Source organism: Sparus aurata, chromosome 10, assembly GCF_900880675.1.
Source record: "Sparus aurata chromosome 10, fSpaAur1.1, whole genome shotgun sequence".
Taxonomy (NCBI): domain Eukaryota; kingdom Metazoa; phylum Chordata; class Actinopteri; order Spariformes; family Sparidae; genus Sparus; species Sparus aurata.
In genome coordinates this window covers 19,119,746-19,141,887 of record NC_044196.1, presented here as the reverse complement: position 1 = coordinate 19,141,887, position 22,142 = coordinate 19,119,746, and the positions used below count along the sequence as shown (strand labels likewise).

The 22,142-nt window shown below is 41.3% G+C and overlaps 1 protein-coding gene across 2 annotated transcripts; it reads left to right on the top strand.

Annotated features, from left to right (window-relative positions):
- Positions 1 to 815: 815 nt before the first annotated feature.
- Positions 816 to 8,313, top strand: tm4sf5 (transmembrane 4 L six family member 5). Of its 2 annotated transcripts, none has more exons than XM_030429784.1 (5): positions 816 to 1,130; positions 2,690 to 2,770; positions 3,872 to 4,002; positions 6,065 to 6,257; positions 7,823 to 8,313. In XM_030429784.1, the coding sequence occupies exons 1-5, from the start codon at positions 957 to 959 to the stop codon at positions 7,838 to 7,840; spliced, it is 597 nt and encodes a 198-aa protein (XP_030285644.1). In that variant the 5' UTR covers positions 816 to 956; the 3' UTR covers positions 7,841 to 8,313. The 2 variants fall into 2 exon arrangements, with proteins under 2 accessions (XP_030285644.1, XP_030285643.1); XM_030429783.1 differs by having other exon boundaries at positions 818 to 1,130; positions 3,872 to 4,005.
- Positions 8,314 to 22,142: the final 13,829 nt, after the last annotated feature.

Below are 22,142 nucleotides of genomic sequence, written 5' to 3'. Positions count from 1 at the left end.
AGCAGCGGCGACCTGTTGAAACACAGTGTTACCTTGAGTAAACGTGTGGATTTTAGGACATTTAGACAGTCTATAGTCTTTAGTCAGTAGACATTGTGATGCAGAATTCATATATAGTATTTTATTAAAGGAGTAGATTGCCCTAAAATTGGCGTCATGCTGTTGAGCTCGTGCACCCACTCCAGATGGGGTTAATGCTAACGTTTTTAGCTTTGCGGCTACGGTGAAGATTTCAGGATCTAGGGACTTCCAGGAACTTGGATAAAACTTTTTTTTTTCATGTTTTGAAACAAGAAATCGTGTGTATCTTGGTAGGCATCATTAATGTCAGTTACTAAATATCCAAATAAGGTGACTTTTCACTTATTCCTCATATCTTTAGAGCTTTTAATCAACCAGACACATGCATGAAAGCTCGTTTACAACTCGTGCTATGCTGGTTAGCTTGACTTTATATCTCTGGTTGACAAAGCTCTCATTAAGCTGCACTGTTGGCTGAGCCCTCCCTAGTGTTTGCAATAGGCCATATATAGAACAAACAAACTGAAATGATCATGAGCAGGTATCAAAGAGCACGTAGAGCCCCCTCAGCACACGCACAGATACTCTATCGTGTGTTCTTTTAGTCTGTTTGTCCTGTATTTGAATCTCTATTGAAGTTTTTTCCCTGCTGATTTACCCACGAGAAGCCACACAGGTCTGAAATCAGATTAGGCCGACACACCAATACTTGGCCTTTGTTCCCTCTCTCCTTCCTGCTCTAACTGTCACCGGCCGTGTGTTTGACTTTCACAGTGTCGAGAGCGGCGAGCTTCTCACTCCTCCTTTTTTTTTTTTGGGTGCGCCCCCACATCTCGCTGACTTCCTTCTGATTTAAAGAGAGGAGAAGACACCCGCAGTGAGAGTTAGAAGCAGGGTCCTAGCAGTGAGTAAGAGGAAAAAACAAGTTAGAAACCATGTGTTGTATGGGAAAGTGCGCCCGCCTGGTGGGCTTGATCCTGCTGCCCACGGCGTTCATCAGCATGATCGCCAACCTGCTGCTGTTCTTCCCTGATGGGAAGCAGCTGGACAATAACCAGATCTCCCTCCATGTCTGGCTCATGGGGGGGCTCATCGGCGGGGGTCTCTTTGTGAGTACAGGGTTAGGATCTGTGGTCGTCTTCAAAGTCTGACTTCGTGTTTTATTGTTTGTTTCGCTGGGTCGTTATCTCTCCTCTGTGTAAACCTGTAAAATCTAATTGCTTCCTTTTATTGAGTTTTATTGAGCATTATTGTTCGGGAGACTTTTTTCGAGAAGCATCGCATGATTTTGTCGAGAATTTTAACCTTATTATCTTAGTTTTGTTGTAATTTGCAATAACTTTATACAGATTTCTATTTTCTTTTTTTTTTTTTACAAATGCCTGACCTTTGGCTGGGCGTGGACTGTAATGATCTAATACGCAAATTCTCCCCAGTAAATAATTATTTAACTGTGCCTGTCATCGATAAGAGATTGTTAATTTTTAACATGGGGTACTGGAAAATATGCCACAATAAAAATAAGTAAGTAAATAAACAATGAATATAAGATGTTTCAAGGGAACAAGTGTAATGTCTAAAAACAAGTAAAAATGGTTTATCAAGTGTAAAAGGATATTTTGAGTAGAAATTAAACAAGTATACCTGGCAATGATTTTGTTTTTAAGGTAACTCTATAATTTTTATACTTTATACTTATATACTTTATAATCCAAGTATTTGGAAGCCACGAGATCCCAGATTGATTTGAAAAAATGAAAAAAAATTCATATCAATTTGGATGACACCTACCGAGCAGTATGGAGCCATTTTATATATATATATATATATATATATATATATATATATATATATATGTTGGTTGAAATGCATGGTAAATGCGGAAATGCTGGCTCGCTGCAAAGCCCCAGATGTTTTTTGTGGACCAAGAAACTTCAATTGGCACGAGGATGAGTAGATAATGTCCAAATTTTCATTTTGGAGGGAACTTATCCTTTTAAACATGGATATATATGTAAATATACAAATGCACATTTTTCTACCATTGGTGCTTTTGGTGCATTTTGCTCATAACCCTCACATATTGTTTGACTTAAGTTACATTTTGTGACAGTGAAGTCTGAAAACATGTTTTACTTTTTACAGGGAACTTGTATGGCAACTTTGCGTGACAAGATTTACAAAATGTCTGATCTCCTGTACCTTCACACTGAGGACACTCCCACAACAGATATGACTTTTCCATCAGCGTAATCTTGACATTTCAATGGCTGCAGAGCAATAAATAATTCACGATTAAGTCGTGTCATAAATATATCATGGAGACCTTTGAGTCTTGTAGAAGGACACGTGTTAATCATTGGATATTAGAGTTTGGATCAGCAACCGGGAAGTTTGAATCCTCTCCCGCTCTTAACTGCGTGGATGTCACTGCCTGCTGGGACGAGTGACTGAAACTCGACTCAGGATTCACAAATATTTGGTTTGAGAGATAACAGAATGAACACACACACGCACACAAGAATACAAATGTGTGCCAGATTTAGGCACAAACACACACACCATACCTCCAGATTTCACTTGCGTTCAAAAGACTTAAAATCACTCGTGATGCATCGTTCTTGCTTGATACATGAGAAAACGTTCACCTATGTGCTTAACTTTTCAGATGCTCTGCCCGAGCTCGTCTGCTATCAGGGCCGGGGGCAAGGGTTGCTGTGGAACAGGTTGCTGTGGCAACCGCTGCAGGGTGAGTAAAGTAATTTAAGAGACTGACATTAATACGTCAACACAGGGACTGGACTGATAATGATGGGTGGAAAAAGGCAAAGGTGAGGGCGATGTCTTGCCAAAGACGGAAGCACAAACTTGAATCAAGTGTATTTAATCGACAAAACGACACCCCCTCATCCTGCCTTAGCTCTCTTGCTTAGTTTTTGCTTAATTCCTTGATGCCTATGGAATCATGATTATGTTTTCTGACCCCATAAACACTTAACAATGGAGCCAAGAGAGCCTAATATTTCTATCTGGCATGAATTTAGACTACACCGAATACATAAAAAAAAGGTATTTATTAGTTTGACTGTGGGAAAGTGGTGAAAACAGTTATGTTCTTTACTTTTTCTAACTATTTCTTTAACCAAATCACACTCAAAGTGCAATTTTTTAGTTTAAGTATTTAATCGTTAATACAATAAGCAACATAAGTGTGAATGTCTTTCGTGAAAGTCTTAACACACTACTTGTTTATCCAGGAGCATTTAAAGACAAAGTTTGCTCATTCGGAATAAAGATAGCTCAATATAGGACTGGGCTTAGAGGATATAAAGTCTCCTATGATGATAATAATATAATATCGATATATTGGCCAGACCTAGCTCAATATCAACCCGACCTAAATGAGCAAACTCTGTCTGCTGAGAAAAAACACCCACTGTGTTGAAAGCACAAAAAAAGTCCTGCGTGTCTCAATATATTCTGATAAAGTCAGCGAAAAGAACCCCAATCATATCATATCATGTCATCAAACCCTCTAAATATAAGCAAAGCAATAGTGCTTCACCACTGTATTGCATTAAATCATATGCCACTTATATGTTGTTGAAAACAGAATATCAAATCTTTTCATGAATGAAGCCGGGCTGCATGGAGGTGTGTTCGTGTCTGTCTTAAAGGTCCAATTTGTAAGATTCATAACAGGTCAAATGACCTTTAAGTCACATCAGGTTGGGTTAAAGGTATACATAGGCCTACTTTAGACAAGAAAACAAAAATAAACTAGTTAAAAAAAAAAGATAACAAGAAGATAGCAAAATAATAACACAGTATATTCTTGTCTTTCTTTCAGATGCTGAACTCTGTGTTCTGCTCTGGATTCGGTCTGGTTGGATCGATCTACTGCATCGGTGTGGCCTCAGCCGGTCTGGCTGACGGGCCTAAGTGTCAGGTGCTGGGTTCCTGGATATACCCCTTTGAAGAGGAGTGAGTGTTTCTGCAGCAATCGCTTACGTGTATTTAAATGTATTTTCTTCTGAGCACGTAGGCGATGTCGCCACAGATAGCGGCCTGCCATGTATTGTTCTAACCCTTCCTCATTTTTCTCAGACGTGTGTCTGCACTTCACTCTTACCTCTTACTATCATCATCGTTTTTTGGAGCAGCTGACAAGTTTCAGTTCTTAGTTGTAAAAATAAAAAAAAATGCAATATTTTTTAAAATCCAGTAGGTGGCAGAGTGAACCAGCTGTTCGTGGAAGCGTGAGCCTGGTAAATCAGAATAAGCTTACCCCATTTAAATCTTTTAATGTAAGGGAACTTTTTTTTTAGCTTGATCGTCGGCTATATTCAGCTTAAGATTAAAATTCTTGCCTTTTCTAGTTGAAGAACAGTTGCTCTGTTTAAATCCTAGATGGCCCCGAAACAATATGACTTAAAATAAAAACAAGATCAGCACTAAATGAAGCGTTTCACTAAATGAAACTGCTCAGGCAGTTAAAACTGAATCACCTGACAAAGGCCCATGAGAAGACTGGGACAATTGTTGATAAATATGATCATGCGGTTAATATTTAGGCTTCTGTTTTGCATAAGCAGCAGTTCAAATGGCACCAATGTTTACAGGGAGAGGGAACCAAGTCTGATTACACAATGCATTTTGGGTTATTAATATGAAAACTCAGATTGTCCTTCCTCCAGCAAAACTCAATTTCCCCTTTTTTTGTGTTTCTGTTTTTCAATGTGAGGTTCTGCAATCCAGTTTACTTTCTATGTTACTTTGCACAGTGAATGCACTTGACTTAGTCATCCAATATCTCCTTGTTTATAGGATTATTGTAAATTGTATTGTAAACAACTCATTTAATTTATCTTATTTTGGTCTTCTTAGTGTTGTTATCTCTTTTTTAGCATCTGACGTTATATTGTTTTGTCTGCAACATATTATGGTGCCAACCTGGCCAGGTCTCCCTCGCAGAGGAGTTATAACTTCAAAGGCTCTTGATAAAGGTTCGATCAATTAGAAGACAGTGCTTGAATGGCACTCAGTAGAGGCAACAGTCACCTTTAACTTAATTAAACTAAATCCAATATCACATAAAACATTAAATCCACTAGATGCAGATTTTAATTAGGATCTGCTTCCAATTGTACTCGCTCATAGATAACACTACCTTAAATGCAACACTGTGACCATCTTAGCTCTGTTACCAGGATCCATGCATTATTCTCTAAGAAATTAATGAAGATGTTGAAAATCTCACAATGTTAAAGAAAGAGAGAAAACATTCATCACTCCATCCCTTTATCCTTTATCTTTATATGCATCAAAAGTTAATGTGCTCTATTCTGGGCTGAGACCCATCCTTAATCAATTTTTGTGGAAATCTAATTAGTCGTTTTTGTGTAATCTTCCTGGCCAACCAACCAACCAACCGACCAACCAATCAATCAACCAACCAACAAACTGACTAACCAACCAACCAATCAATCAACCAACCAACTGAAAAACCAACGGACAGGGTCGATTATGTTAATTGGAGTTAATTTCAACCTAATTATAGGCGTAAATACTCAAAATATTAACCAATAATGGAAACTAATGTTCGTATCTGTCTCTTGGCTGTGTCTATCAGTGCAATATTTTCGATGTCATGAAAAAGTAATACAAAAGTATTCAGATTACATTTTATGTAATCCATTGGGTTATGTTACCAGTTACAAAAAAATGTCAAAATGTCATTTGTATTCAGTAACTGACTACATTCTCTCTCTGTAAACAGTTAATGTCAAATTTCTCCAACAAAACTCTTGATAGGATCAAGACCTTCTCCCTCAGTTCCTTCTTTTCTATTTTCCATGTGCTTTCTTTCTCCACTGCTCACTTGTTCCATTCGCCGTCTTACTGACACATTTTTCCTCAACTCAGTCATCACACTTTTTCTTCCTGCACCCCAAACTTGGCTTGCTGTACACATATTTTCATTAATGCTGTGTTGTGTTTGTCTTGGACATTGCTTATGCTCCACTGCTGTTCTTCCTTGCAGGGCTAGTTCCAACTACATTGGGAACCAGTCTCTGTGGTCAATCTGCGAGTACCCTAAAAATGCAGTGATGTGGCACGTCGTCCTGTTCTTCATTCTGCTGGCCATGGGGTTGATACAGGCGGTGCTTTGCGGCATCCAGGTGGTCAATGGCGTCTTGGGATGCCTCTGCGGGGACTGTCGTGAGAGCAAAGATGTAGGTCAACAAATCCTGAAACTCTAAAAAACAGAGTTAGGAGTGGATGCAAACAAATCTTAGTAATGACACAATACGTGCTGAGGTATTTCTGAGCAGGGGAAGTTGTGAAAGCTACATGGGGGGATATGGAGTGCCAATAAAAGAGGGAAACAATAAAGACTGAAACAACTTGATCAAACTCCACAAATCCAACGTGAAGCAACATTTTCTGTACTAACTGGTTTGGTTGCTGAGAGCCAGCTATGTTTAGTAGCCTAGAATGACTTGGCCTTTCAGCAGATTCCATCTGTGTTGCTTTAGCGCTGTTATGATTGCAATTCTGGTTTTCTATCAGCTCTGCCACTGATGGAAAACAGAAAAGGGGAAAAGCTTTTGTGGATTTGATAGCTTACTGTGTTGATAGATAACATGGGTGCAGTGCAGATGGTAGAGGGCTGGGATTGTAAGAGTTGTGTGATAAAACAGGATAATGGATCGGTGCTCATTTAAAAGCATGGTTTTGGGACATTATGAGACCATATTGTGTCATTTTTCCACTGTATTATGGACTAAAAAACTAGATACAGAACAAGTGTATCTATATGTATAGTAGTGAACAGCAGAGGTGTTGGTCATTGGATTTTGTTAACTTGGACAGAACAGGCTAGCCGTTTCGTCTTGTTTTACTTAGCTAGCCAACTGGCTACTGGCCATAGAAATAGCTTAGCCCTTCAAACTAGAGTAACTTCCTCACCCAAAACTTGGCAAGAAAGTGAAAGGAATCATATATTATTTTTATCCTCTTACTAAAGGGATAAAGGCTATGCTAACTGGCCCAGAGACCTTGTGCTTCGCTAGGCTAACCAGCAGCTGGTTTAACCTAGCTTAAATTAGTTCATCTATTCATGTCGCTCTGGAAAAGAAAGCAATTTGTCATATTTCCCAAAATGTCCAACTATTCTTTCAAGGAATTAACTTTTGTTTCAGTGCAACTAACTGAAGGCTAAAACCCCAAAGTCAGACGTAGAGATTTAAGGCTAAAACCCCAGATGTCATCAAGATTCAACAGTCTGAGTTGCTTTAAATGTAAAACTGTATTTCTATTTGTATTCAGAATATACTCAGAATCATTCTGATGAGTTAGCACTATATGATGACCGGTTTGACTCTAAGTTACAATACATAAACTGGCAACTTAGGTAAACGGAAAAAGGTCATTTTTAATTTTGAACTTTTGAGCTCAAATATCTACCCAGGTTGAAAATTAAGCTCAGTTTTAGCACATGGTTGAACATATAGTGAGGGATGGGGAAAAAACAATTCTGCTGACGTGCATATGATCTTCACATGCACAGAAATGAGGGACATACATTGATTTGAAGACAAGGCCGTCATCCAAAACATGAATTATCAATGTACCACATTTCTTAGGAAAATACCAACACTTTTACATATGTATTGTACAAACTAATGTCTACTCATTGACACAATGCTCACATTTATTAACAGCTCTGTCAGTCATCTGACAGCTCGCTTCCTGTCCCAAACGCAACATAAACATGTGACTTCTGTCTTGTTTGCAGGATGACGGTGGATTGTGAAACTGAAGAAGATCACCCGGTTCTAACCCATCTTCCCAAGGGCTGGGAGGGATTTCTGTAATTCATTTGTTTCCCAAAGTTCATATCGAAATGCACCTCTCTGTAGAACATGTAGAGGATTTCTTTGGTTACTCTTAACTGATTTTGTCTCACACCTATCTTATGGCGTTTCGAGTCAAAGCCTTACTCCGTTATTGCATGTACTTGATTCTGGTTGTTGGTTTGCGTGTATTGACTGCCTGTCTTATTTGTGTTTGAGTTCTTCAGCGTAATTCTTAATAATTAGTTGTGTTGCTTTTATGTACCTATATATTAAATATACAGTATATATTTTTGTATGCTGTATATCAGGTGAATGTGACAACACAATAAGCTGATGAGCTGATGAATTAGAAAAAAAAAAATGTATTAAGTATTATAATTGGTGTGTGCATAATAAGTGAAACTCCTGATTAAAAACTTATTGTCTGGCAGTTTTTGTGTGAACTTTGATGCAGTTCTTCGTGAATTACTTATCTCAAAAAAACCAAAAAAAAACCCACAAGTAAATTTACTGAAATGTGTACACCAGCTCTGTCCTTCTCAAACACTGATCATCCGGTAGAATAAGTTCTGCACAACCCCACTGTGATCTCTGTCAGTTACACACCTCATGCTGTGCCCATGCAGCCGCAGACAGCCAGATCTAACAGGATTATTGTGCGTGGAGACGGGGCCAAAGGTCAGAGCGCCCCCTGTGTAGACTGTGCAGACTGCAGCTGCATAAACAGTACACGATCTGGACCAGCGGCGCCTGTTAGCATAGGTGCAGGTTAAGCTTATAAGCTTTTGTTGCCATGGAGCTGATTCGTGGTAATTGTTACCTAACTTTAAAGTTAAAAGCCTGTTGCAGAGCTGCGCCCAGGTAAATATAGACACAGTCTCTCTTGAGAGAGACCAAATAACTTAAAGCTAAAGCCGAAGTCTCTGGCAGAGCAGATAACTGCATTTACATGTGCTTCAGTGTCCTAATTGCCTCATTAGTAAAGTTTTTTTTAAAAACTCATTTTCAGTAACACCCTGATTCCAATTCTTTGCTATTTTTTTTTTCAAGCTGCTCCTGTGTTCACATACTTTCTAGGACAGGGAGGGGGGAAATTATGTAGTTGTGGAAATAAGGCCTGTGCCCAACATCGTGACCATCTTAGCTCACTGATTGGCCAGTGCAGCATTCTTATATAATGCACAGCACAAAGCGAGGAAGGAGCATAAGTGAGAAGAATTCGGAATAAAAGAATGGCGGGGACAAAGGGAGGAAAACGGGAAGGGGGCCCAGTCTCGGCCACTTCTCATGCAAATCATAGCCCCTCCGAAAGAATCTAGAGTGGCAAAAGAAAGTGCTGTTAATGATGTGGAGGACAAACACTTGTGTAAGTGCACACATGCACCGAGGGAGGAAGGGAGGGAATGACATCATTAGAGCAAGCTGAAAAACAGTCATCGGAGCACAATATTCCTCTGTTATATTCGCCTTGTGCACTTGTTAAGACCCCGCGGTGAGCCCATTATTTAGAAATGTACCCCCTTTCCCAAAATCGAGCCCCCTCCTCTCCGCTTTTTCTTTTTTCAGGCTCGACTGGCAGAACAAAGAGGAGGCAAAAGGGAAAAACAGGGTGAGGACAAACTGAAAAGGCCAGTGTGGTCCAGGCTAGTGAAAACACTACATGGACAGAGCAGGCTGATGGTACAAATCGATCCGTGCAAAGCGATGCAGCATTTAAATTGAGCTAATATTTCTACAACTGCAGAGCTCATCTGTGGTTGAAATGTCCTCAGCGCACCAACAACCGCATGTAAAAGCAACAGTCATGCTGTAAGTGGCTCAGAGTCAGACACACGTAAGTGATAACTGAGCCGTGCGCGCCACCCAGTAATTATGTCAAGCACACGATGACCCAAGCAAAGCCGCAAAGAGGACAGTCAGGTACATTCAGCAAGTCTACAAACAGTGTGTTTACAACTCTGTCAGCACCTTTAAACGAAATATCTACCTTTTACTTAACTTTCTGACTATTCATTTGCACTTTCACACAAGTGTCTTCTTGTTTTCCGCATGCTCAATAGATAAATTGACTTGACCACACTGCGCTGGTATCCAGACAGCTAAAAAGGACATTTTATGGTAGGATGGCACAAGAAATCCTAAAAAAAAACACGAGGATGGAACCTCTTTTTCGGGTCTTTAACTGGTTGAGCTACCTGCTAATGTAACAGCTGCTTAAAGATGCTGTCAGCCGCTGTGTTACTGGTACTATTATCAGACAAACCCCTTGCACATGATATTTTACACTTGGACCAAATACTATTATCAACAAGACATAGCATCACTTGATTCTTTCTTCACCTAATTTGCGAAATTATGTAATGAATATACTTATTTTAACTAAAACTACAATCTATTCACAAACTAACCTAAGTAGGGTAGTTTTTTTCGCTTAAACTTAACCAAAACTCAGCCAACATTCCATAAACTCCTTATCTTGTTGTCAGGTACCAAGTTCTACAACAGACATACCTGTAACTAGCCAGCTAAAACCAAGAATGCCACAACGTTAGCTAGCTGGCGCGACCAAAGCAGCAAGCGTTAACGTTTGCTGCATATTTTTTTAGCATTGCTGTTATCATAAATGGTATGAATAATAGCAGTTATCAATAGTTAGTTATCAAACATTACAAAAAGAGGCAGTTAAATCCAATCAGTATCAAGAAAATACTCCAGCTAAACCCCTGCTAACAGTAAGCTTGCATAGCGCTAGCAAATTTTAACTAGCTGAGTTTTTCCCTCTGATTTTGTGCGGTGAAGCTACTTTTAAATCACAGTTTTAAAAGTATTGGGCGGTAAATTCATGTTTTAATTAACTTACGCTATTGATTTATTGATAGTGTTCATTATAGCTGGACGGACACGGGCTAGCTAGCTTTTAGGAAAGCTACTATGAAGTAGGCTAGGCGGTGCACTGTACATTTTCTTAAGCAAACTCATGCAAATTAACATCCGTACATTTCCCAAAGACTACATTCTGTTTCTGCAGTACTGATGTTTTTGGTCCAAAATAATCGACTAAAAAGTGAAGCAATTACAATACTTCTATTAAGCCCCGTTACCCAAATTTTAGGTTAGGATTGAACCTTTTGCAATGTCCAAGGTTGATATTTGCAGCAAATGTGGCATATCATGTTTACATTAAATGCCACTTTTCACATTAGGAGTTGGAGGAGATGGTGGCGGCATTATTCAAACCCGACAGGGATTATTTTTTCGGGGCACATGAAGGTGCCCAGACGTTTTCATGGCAATATAAACAGTTTTTAAACAAACGTAATGTTGCAACATAAAGAAATGTTGAGATGTCAATTATCCTGTGGTTTTGCAGAAACGTACTTAGCTAACATATGCTCTGGTGATTGGTTCAGGGTTAGGGTTAGGGTCTATTTTGCAGTGCCAGCCTGCCAAAAATAGTACACCCTTTTTTTTCAATCTCAATCCTTTCCTGTGAAGTAAAGCCACTCTGCTCTTTGCCCTCAGATGAGCTATTCCCTCCACACAGCATTATCAGCTGATTTGTACAGTATGTCGCATACAACCAAGATTAGACTCCTCCCCCTCCCGTGGACTTCAGGATTGATACAATCACTGAGAACAGTTAATGTGTCCGGGTTTCTCTCCATGATGTAAAAACAGAAGGAAACATGAGTTAAGTGACAAACAGAGAGAGGGAAGGAGGGAGGGAGCAGGCTGAGGATATTGGAGGAGGGTGACAGGGGATGGAACCAGCCCTGAGCGACCTCAGCCAGTCAGTCCCGGTCCCGGCTCGGCTGAGGCATGCCAACATCAACAGAAAATCAACAAACTCTGGGTGTGGGAATGTCTGGAGTGCTGAGGGGAGGGAACAAGACATTCGGGGTGGGGGACATCTGAACACTCACACAGAGAACTGGTTTGATCCTGCAACGACTTGATTTTAGTTAAGTTCATACAGTATTTTAATAGATCTCTGATTTTTATCTGGGAACATTCTTGATAGCAGGGCCGGGGGACACTTTAGGCAGATCGACATAAGTTCTGCAAGACTTTGGCTGTATAGCTGGAAAACTTCTTTTTTTTTTTTTTTTAAATCACTAAGAAACTATTAATTTGTTTTGAAGGCATGGAGGCAATTTAAAAATCAAATTAGCCCGGATTTAGATGCGATTAGATGGATGTGACCGCACACATGTACTCATAAACTCACGTACACTGACTGCACTAGCAAACCTAAGTTGTCTGACGCAATCTGACGAAACTACGCACAATACAAGAGAAATCCTCCTCAACTCGCCCGCAATTCAAATCTTAAGTGGCGTGAAATGATTAACGAGGGAGGACAGAGGAACATTTAGCGTTTAATGGATGCAATTAAGTAGCGCTTTTACAATTAGCCACCCATTGCTCACGCGCCCAAAAAACGATAGCAGCGAGTAAACAAGTTAGACAGCTTCATGTACAATGTTTTACATGCGTAAGGCATTTTTTTTGGCTGACCTCTGTTTACCTTGTGCTTTATGTAATAGTCAATAGAGAATGTAGAAGTGACAATTCATATGGGTAGAGAAAGCGTTCTTTCCTGGTGAGGCTGCCTGTCCAGTGTGCCTCGGAGGAAGTTGCTTCTTGAACAATCCTTATCCTCATCGTCAATATCACCCTGTTGTCCTAGTTATCCAATCAAGACACGCCCCTTATTCAATGATCATATAAAAAGGTCAAAGGGATGTTTTTTCTCTTGCTTTGAGCACTTTTGAGGACCCATAAAGTTTGAAAAAATTGTTAAAGTGAGACTACTGGATCGAGACTTGACGGTCAGGCGTTGCCCCGAAAAGGATTAAGTTGCAGCCATCGTGGACGTGTCACGGCTGCTTGCTGAGGCGATCTACTGGACCAAATCCCCCAAAACTTTTAGTAAGTATGAAGCATTTACACAGCAAAGTTTATAAGGGCCTCCATTTTCTGAGATTTTATAACATTTTCTTTATATTTGGGAAATTACTTTGCCCCAAACAACTTACATTCCCCACCCCCAAATTCACCCACTCATTGGGAGCATTTTTCTTCGTTTGCACATACAATAGGTGTTGACAAAGCGTTTTAATAGCTGTCTTTTACCTCAGAGTATTTTTAGGATGGACTACTTTCACCCCTACTCCTGCCTCTTGCTCTTTCTTTTTCTGTCTTCACCCTTCCTGCACGTTCGCAGCGCTGCTATTCCTGTCTCTCAGCCAGTGGAGCAGTGGCACTGAGGGATTCAATTACCAGTGGAGCAAAAAACTCACAAGGGGATGATGTCAGTATTATGACAATGTCGCTTTCCACTTGCCACCCAGTTGGTCCCCTGGCTACAAGTGTCTGATATCACGATGGGCACTTGAGGCCAATGGGACAGTGGGAGTGGTTCAGCTCCTGATATCTGAGCCTCCTGGTGGGCTCACAGGAAGCTAGTAATCACCCCTGGGCCACTGGCAGCCTGGCAGGGGCACTCGTCACCTTACAAGGAGAGGAACCAGTGTCTGAATGCGCCGGGGTGACACCGCCGAAGGCACCACTTGACGCACTGTGAAGGAATGACAGTAACCTCCGTGCACGATGGGAAGCCGCTGCAAAGAAAAGGGCTGTTGTCTAACACGCTTTCGTAATCCCAGAGGTTTAGTTTGTGAAACGAACAATGGGGAAGGTTAAATGTGGCGCAGATAAAGAGTCGAAAATCACTCTAAAAATGTAAAGTCCTGATCGTGTGAGACTATCCATCATGAAAAGTGAGAAAACTGTGCAAGTTGATCACTAATTAAAAAATATGTCTATAATCTGAAACCAGTTTTTTTCTAGTTTGAAGGATTTTTTATTTTTTTTTCTATGTTTAACTCTTCCAGACCAGTTTTTCTGCTGTTAATCATCCACACAGAGTGGATTTGAAATTTGAGACAATGTCCTTTGTCCTTCACCCACATCCACAGGTGTAAGTCTGAACACGTGAATCCGGGCACGTCTTTGTAGGGTACGACTGGACTTTCACACAGATCGCACAGATTTCAAAGCTGCTGTAAAGCATGAAAAAGTTGGAGATGTGACCTTCCATTGACAGCAAGGATCAGCTACGACATCTCTCAATTTCGGTCTAAATAACAGATCTAGCTTATGTTTCCCTTGCAAAATAACTGATATTTAATTTTTTATTGCAGTTTCGCACAGGGGACACAAAAATGTACTAATACTATAATAAGTGATCAAGCATTTCAGGTACATCGACTGTAAAAAGTGCGGAAAGAACTGAACTGAAGCACTGTGAAATCCGCAATCTTTACACCAAGAAGTCGTTAAAACTTGTTTGAAAAAGTCTCAATCGATAATATTCGGAATTAGCCACGACATGCAACAGGGTTACTGGACAAAATCATGGTGATGTCCTGCATGTTTGGAGGAGAAGTGCAGTGGGATAATCACAATGATTATTAATGGTGTGTGCTGCAATAGAAATCCTACTGTGCGCATTGAATTATTCAAAGACTTGGTTAGAGTGGATGTTTCGAACAAGCAGCGTCATGAAGAACTGATAACTGTATTTTGTGTAACATTATAGTCGACCTGGATAACCACTGTTGGAGCTTCTAACCTGATCTAATTACAAGTTGTTAATGTGCATCTTAGTGTCTTTATTACACTGAACAACGCTGATATTCCCATTTGAATTCAATGTGAGAAAAACGACTGATCTTGTGGGTAGGGTCCCTGTTGCAGTCTGCAGCGCAGAAACGTGCCTGCTGTCACGCAGACTGTTTCCTGGGTGATTTTCTAACCAGCGGGTGCGGGACTCAGGCCGAGTGCTCAACTTGGGTACATTTCCAACGGGACAAAAGGCCCCTCCATGAGCCTCAAACACGAAGCCGAAAAGCTAATAAACTGCAACTAACCATCGAATGGGCCGAGAGCAGCCAAGGTTGCTTCTCTGTGTGTCCATGCAAGAGGGAGCATGAGTCAGATTTTAATTTATTTTGCAGGGTTTGCCTCCAGATAACATGACGAATGTTCTGGTTTTACAGGCATCGTGTTGGTGCACGTTCACAAACACACAGGCTTGTCTCCCGTCGCTGCTTTGGGTATTTGAGTTGATGCTATTTGCGGCGTTTTGACGTAAATCTTTGTTTTCGCCTTGCACAAGGATATGTGGGTACAACAGCATCAGCCAGCAGGCCACAACCAACCCTGCGTGACTCCTACGTGACGGATGGGTGCTTTTTACAAAGGAAGCAACACCTCTGTTCCTCGAAAGTGTTACGTGCATGCCCTTCGCTGACTCGAATGCCTCTCACCGCGATGTCTCAAAGCACGGGGCCAGATTGCAGTGCAACAAGTGATTACTTGCTCGCGTTGATTCACGTTTTGGATTTCTGCCATTCGACTGTGTTGCGAGACGATCAATCAGAACCAGAGACGGGTCTGTTGTCACGTAGTTGTTCAGTACCGAACAAGTCGAGAATCATAAAATATATTAGTGTCTGCGGGGCGTAGGTGTATTTTCAAGGACAAGAAATGTATTTAGAAATAAATCCAAGTGAGTGTATTCCTTGTATTTCATGAGAAGGGCCTAAGGGGGGATCTGTGACTGTTGCTGGTTAATTCTTCTCGGTACGTTTGATCCACCTCAAACCAAAACCCCTCTCACTCTAACAGGATAGGTAGGGATTTCCTCCACAACTAGGTCTCCCTTCTCCTGCAAGCGCTCGAACGGTGGCTTTGTTTACACGGGCAGCATTTCTTCGGTCCGACTGAAATCGTTCCCGTTTGAGGAATTGAGATCAAAAGCCATGTTGTCTGTCGTGCACTCCTCTTCCTCATTGGATATTCTATCTCATCTGGTGCGTTTTTAACCAGCTCCCTGTCCTGAAGATGGACATCCATCGTCTTCTTTGTTAAGTAAACAGTTCACCTAAGAAGATCTTTGGTAAGTGGAAAAGGTTTAAAACAGTTTTCAGTTTGGGTCTGTTTATGCCAATTGAGGTGTTTATATGCAACATTTTTATCCTGTTTGGGTGTTTAAACTGATGATGATTAAAACACGAGGCTTTCTTGTAAACGCAGCTGTGTCGCTGTTTTAAAAAACAGGCACACTACATTTTAAAACATTGGAATTATGTCAAATGTTATCTCTTTCAGATCCCATTTTTATTGCGGAAAATTGTGTTTGTCATTTTTTCTGCATAGGTCTGCGCCTCGCATCTGCTCATTGCAATGGGATCCAGATGTTTTGCAAAAAGATTTGCTGATGCAGAAGGATAACATTGATTGCATTGCCTTGTGCCATAATAATAATAATGTTATAATAACCCTTATTTTGTCACTTTTATACGTAAATGTAGCTCGGAGCTCGGTGCTAAGAAAGGTGCAGACCTTTAAACAACAGTTTAGTATAAAGAGGAAGGAAGTTGTTATAATAAAGTTTAAGGAACTCTCCACCCAATTCAAACTCAGTCTCTACTCAGCCTCATGCTGATGGAACGCCGGGCAACGTTTCATAATCCGCTGAATATTTCTTGAGCTTCACAGCCAGCGCATTCTACTACACAACTGAAGTAAAAAAAATGAATGAAAAAAATGCCTCCATACAGAAAGTCTGGCGTAATAAAGACGTTATTTACAGCCTTTGACAGTCAAAATCGACAGGCGTTCGATCTCATGGACCCACTTTAGATGGTGCGCGTGCTAACGCTATTAGCTCAGCAGCTGCATTGAAGGTTTCATCTTAAAAAGGGCGTGAACGATGTCTCTTCAAATCAGTTTGGGATCTCTCGGCCTCCAGAGTCTGCAAGATCCCAAAACTGATTAAAGAATATATATTAATTACTCCATCAGTATGTGTCCGGGGTGTGGGCGCTAACGCTTTTGGCGTTTTGGCTTTAAAAAAGGGTGTAAATGTAAAATCTCTCCAAATCAACCTGGGATGTCGGGGCTTCCGGAGACTTGGATTGTTTATTCACATGTTAAAACAAGTCCCCATCTACGTAAACTGTTCAGGTGAACTTTCCGTTGACAAGTGTGAGGAGTAGACGATGACTGAAGCTTCATTTTTTTGCGTGAACTGTTCCTTTAACTGTATTACTACGCCTCCCTCCTCTTTTTAGAAGGTTTTTTTTTCCCCCCATTTAACACTTAAGTATAATAATTAATTAATATGAATGATAACAAAAACAATATTAATAACAACAACAACAGCAACAACTCAACCTTACCAGCAGCAGGATTGAAGTCATAGGGCCTCTGGTGACCTCTGACCTCTGACCTCGCCCAGCAGGCGAAAAAAAAAAAAAAAAAGCCATTAAATGAATCAGAGCGCGGTGAAATGACTCCATCAGTGATTAATGCACTTAAGTAGCCAGGGAGGATTAAGGAGGCTATTGTTGAAATATGATTACATCTTGTTGATCACAGCTCAGGACGCCAGAACTCCCTAATTTTTACCTGTTGTCTGTTTGCGCTCATGACCTCATCCTTCACGATCCGCGAAGGGCAGGGAGGCTATTTCTGTTTTTACCACTTGAGGGGCTAATTCTGATCAAATGTTTTGTGTTATCTATATCAACACATATGTGAATGAGGCAGAGGCAAAACAAAGCAGGGCAATGCAGGAGGAAGTGTGTGCGGAGCGTGTGGGCCATGTGGGATGGGTGAGAGGCAGCGAATGGGAAAGGAGAGTGTGGAGCTCAGAGGGAGGGAGGGAAGGAGGGAGGGTGAGAGAAAGCAGGCGTGTCAGCTCGCCATGCACCAGGGATTAGCTATTTAAAGTTCAGTCGCTCCGCGCCACTGAAACCTCCCCAACGCACCGCGCACCGCCGCCAGCGAGAAGAGCGTACATTGGAGGACGCGCTCCGAGAGGACGCACCACTTTTAATGACGCGGGGAAGCGACTAGGACACGCAGATGAAGTGAGAGCAGCCGTGGGAACTTTTTGTTTTCCTTTTTTTTTTAAACAAGAGCGTAAATCTCGTCCTCTGCCTGACTTCAAGTCTCCGAGTCCATCTAACCAGGTAGGTGGCTCAATTTGTCCAATTTCAACCTCAACCCTGAAAAAAAAAAGAGAAAAGCTCAGGATCTCTAGAGACAAACACTAAATATGTTGAAGTAGAAACTAAAGGGTGATTCTCAGAAGCTGCTTGTGAGTGTCAGGGTTCTTTTCTTGGGGTTTTTGGGGCAGGAGGTGTGTCGGTGGGAGGGTTCCCTGATCATAAATAAGCCCGTCTGGTATGCTGAGGTCTTTTTTGTGTGTGTGTGTGTGGGCTTCTGTTCCGTGAAAAACACTTGTCAAACTTTATTCTGCACGCCTCAATACGTCACCTATTATTCTCTTTAACTGTCCGGACTGTCCGGGCTGCGGTTTTCAATTCGGACCCTGATAACGGGATCTCGGAGCCGCGATTGTGTATTATGTTCACGCTCAAATGGGCAGATAATGCAGGCTTCCGCTCCTGCCGGTCTAAATGTGTAAACAGCCACGTCTTTAATAGATTACCCCGCGGAGACAGAGAGGAGATAAGTGATGCGTATAGTGCGCGAGATGAAAGCTCAGATTATCCTGTCTGCTGGAGCCCTCTCATTCAACCTCACGCACACGCATGCGCGCCGGGGGCTTGCGCGTCCCTCACGCGCGTCTGAAAGTGGCTTGAGAAAACTGTTCATTTTGAAGGAGCGTTAATTAGATTAAGCATGATAAAAAAAAAAAAAAACTAGAGGAGGGAGAAGTTGCTGTGTTCGAGCGGAGCAGTGCGAATTCTCAGTTTCAGGTCAGGGACTGTACGCAAATTACTTGAGGGGTCAGAAAAGAGGGAGGAGAAAGTGAGATAAGGAGCAGGGGAGAGGCTTTAATTTATTTCTCAGCCTTAATGTAGGCTATGTCTGATATCAGCTTTGCTATTGCAGTATATAACTATTGTGTTGAAATGTTACTTTGTTAAAAGTGAAAGTCACCCATACAAATAGGTCGTACTATCTTAAAGTCTGCAGTTAAGTGTCAAAAGTCAAGTGTATTTATTAGTACGTGGTGGACATCAGCATGGATGATTGGATCCAATAATCAGCATTTTTCTGATGATTAGATTCAGTCAATTTTCTTTTGTTTGTTTTAATCAATTGTCAAAAAAAAATCAACACATTTGAAAAATGTGCTTCTTGGGTTCAGCATGCAGTCAAGTGACCAAAGTCATCAAAAAAATGTAATGGAGTCAAAAGTACTGTATTTGTCTCCAACATCAGGTATAGTGTAAGTATAAAGTGGCAGAAAATCGAAATACTCAAGTAAACAACTAGTATTTCAAAAAGGCCCTTAAGTACACTACTTCAGTAGGCCTATATGTATTTAGTTATATAACATCACTTTTTTGTCAAAATTGAGAACAGTTTTGTCTCTGTGTCAGGGTTTTATGAATGTGCATAATGGTGCCCCTTGTAAAAAAGTACCAAAAAGTCATACTTGAGTAAAAGTATTATATCGTGTTAAAATGTTACTTTGGGTAAAGTGGAAGCCCCCTACTACATGCACATAGTACTCGAGTAAAAGTCTTTGAATATCTGATATTTAATGGGCTCAAGTATCAAAAGTCATCAAAAAGTACACTCAAGTATCAAAAATACAGATACAAGTACATGATAAATGTATATAGATGTGTAAACCATGGGCTGATTGATTGTTTTTCTGGTAATCAGAACGTGGTTTCTTTTCTTTCTTTTTTTTTCTGCAATACATTTGTTTATGTAATCAGAAATATAACTAATTACTTAAGTTATCTAATAAATGTAGTGACAAAAAAGTGCAATATCTGCCTACACAACTCAAGTTAATGTGCTTAATGACATTCTGTCACTGGAAAGATCAAAACTTTGGTCTCCTTCTCAGGATTTTATGACTTTGTAACATTTGAAGTTCCTTTGAGATGTTCAGGTTTTAATTGCTGCACATGATGCTGAACAGATTGCACCAACGCTGTTTATTATTTTTGGCATGTTGTACTGGACGCCGGCGCAGCATTCTTCTTAGATGATTGTTCAGTAACCCTGAGGGTTGTGTACGCGCGGTTGCATTTCTTCTTTTTTCTTTTACAAAGTGAAAAAAGTTCAGCCTCCCTGACTGCGACAACACTTTTCACACAGTCCCTAAAGCTGTGGTCCAAATTCTACTCGAGTAAAAGTACCAAAGTGTAATCAGCAGCTGCACTTTGAGCATCAAAAGTTCTCATTATGCAGAATGATCCCTTTCAGTGCTGCACTTTTATATATATTATTATTTTAATGATGGATGTGACGAGCACGCTGGGTTTTGATGGTGCAGCCGCTCGGGTTGAAGCTCACTCTAACTCTTTTCACTACACATTAAATATTTCAAAACTGAGCACGTTGTGTTGTAAAAATCTTCACCAGTGCAGTTACTAAATCTGTCAAAGGAATGTAGTGAAGTACAAGTATAAAGTGGCAGTAGAAGTACCTTTAAAGTGTATTTAAACGCAGTACTTTCAACCATTGGTGATAAACATCATTGTCTCTATGGAAACACCTTAAAAGCTGCTTTATCCGCCTTGCTGTGATGAATGTGAATGAGAGCGGATTGCATGCAGCTATAAATGGCCCCACCACGCGCACACACACACACACACACACACACACACTTCTGCAGGTATACATGCGCCCAGTAGCGTGTGCGTCATCCCGCCTGGCAGGCCTGTGTGAGGCTTTGTGTAGAGGGCAGTGACACAGGACTGCCCTGGTTTTCTCTTTTTCTTTTTTTCTTTCTGTTCAGTGGAAAAGGGGAGCTCAGAGGAAATGCGGTGCTGTGGGAAGATCGCTATCGCCGTACTGTAAGCGTATGCTTGCTTTAACATTGTTTGCAGAGCAGATAAGGGGGCTGCGTTTAGGCCGCAGAGAGAGAGAGAGAGGGACGTCTGACTGGAGCTGTCTCTCAAACACATGCACAAACATGCACTCGACGTTAATAAAAACAAGCCACTTTCCTGATGTTGCTCTGGAAGGATTGCGCAATTCTCAGCATTCGCAAACCGAGCCACCACTGATGGAACGAGTCGAACCACATAATTCAGGCGCTGCACGTTGCTCGCAAAGTGTCTTGGATCCTCTTTTGGTCATTTTGGTCTTCATCTTCTCCTTCTTCTTCTTCTTCTTCTCCTCTCTGGTCAGTGTGGGCCCGTGTTTGTGTGTTCTCCGGGTGTGTTTGTGCGCTTTGCCATCTGAGGTTGTTTTTCTCCTCCAGGCTGCTGCAACACGCTGCCAGACCCCCGCAGCCATAATCATGATCCGGGGGCCCAGAATGCCTCACCACTGACCACTGGGCCTTGAGATCCAGTTGCTTGTAACACATTGATTTAATGAGAGAGAGAGAGAGAGAGAGAGAGAGAGAGAGAGAGAGAGAGAGAGAGAAAAAAAAGGGAGTCTACAGTGGGTTACCAAACGCAAAGAATTTCTAATCTCTGTGCAGCTGTAATGAAGGGGAGGGTAAAAACACGATCAGCCGGTTCTGTCCCTGTTCCCTGCGCGCTACATACTGCGAGTCCTCATTTCATTTCACAGGCGGAACCTCTAAGTTGACCCCGCCATAATGGACTCTCTGTGCCTGTAAAACGGGGATAGGGTTTCGCAGCCACACCTGCGTGAAAACGAGAAGGGAGGTGCGTGAGATGGTCAAGAAACGAGCCGGAGGGGGAGAAGAAAAAAGAAAAAAAAAAAAAAGAGCGCGGTCTGTGCGAATGTATCTGAAAAAAAAGAGAGGAGGGGGTGAAGAGGGGGAGGACTGTGTGCTGTGTGTGTGCTGTGTGCTGTGTGTGTGTGTGTGTGAGCTGTCACGTCTCCATGAAAGTGACTCAAGCAGCACGCAGTCCGCAGTAAACAGTGAGAAAAAGAAGGGGGGGGGGGGGGGGGAGAAAGATGTTGGACAAACACTGTGCTGCAGTTTACTGTTTGACATCAGGTATACAAGCGTGTGATTAATGAACAATAGAGCTCAGTGCGCTGTCACAGTAATGGATTTTCTCATCAGACTGGAGTGAGCTGTTGGATCCTGCAGCGCTTTTGAATGCTTCTGTGCTTGTTTTTGAGCCTCTTTTTGTTTTGTTTTTTTTGTTTTTTTTGTTGCCATTTTGAGTGTCTCCGCAGTTGTTTTGGGTCTTTTGTTGCGGTTTTAGCCTCCGTCCTCATTTTGCAAATCTTTTTAAGTCGTTCTAAGACTCTCTCTGATTTTTG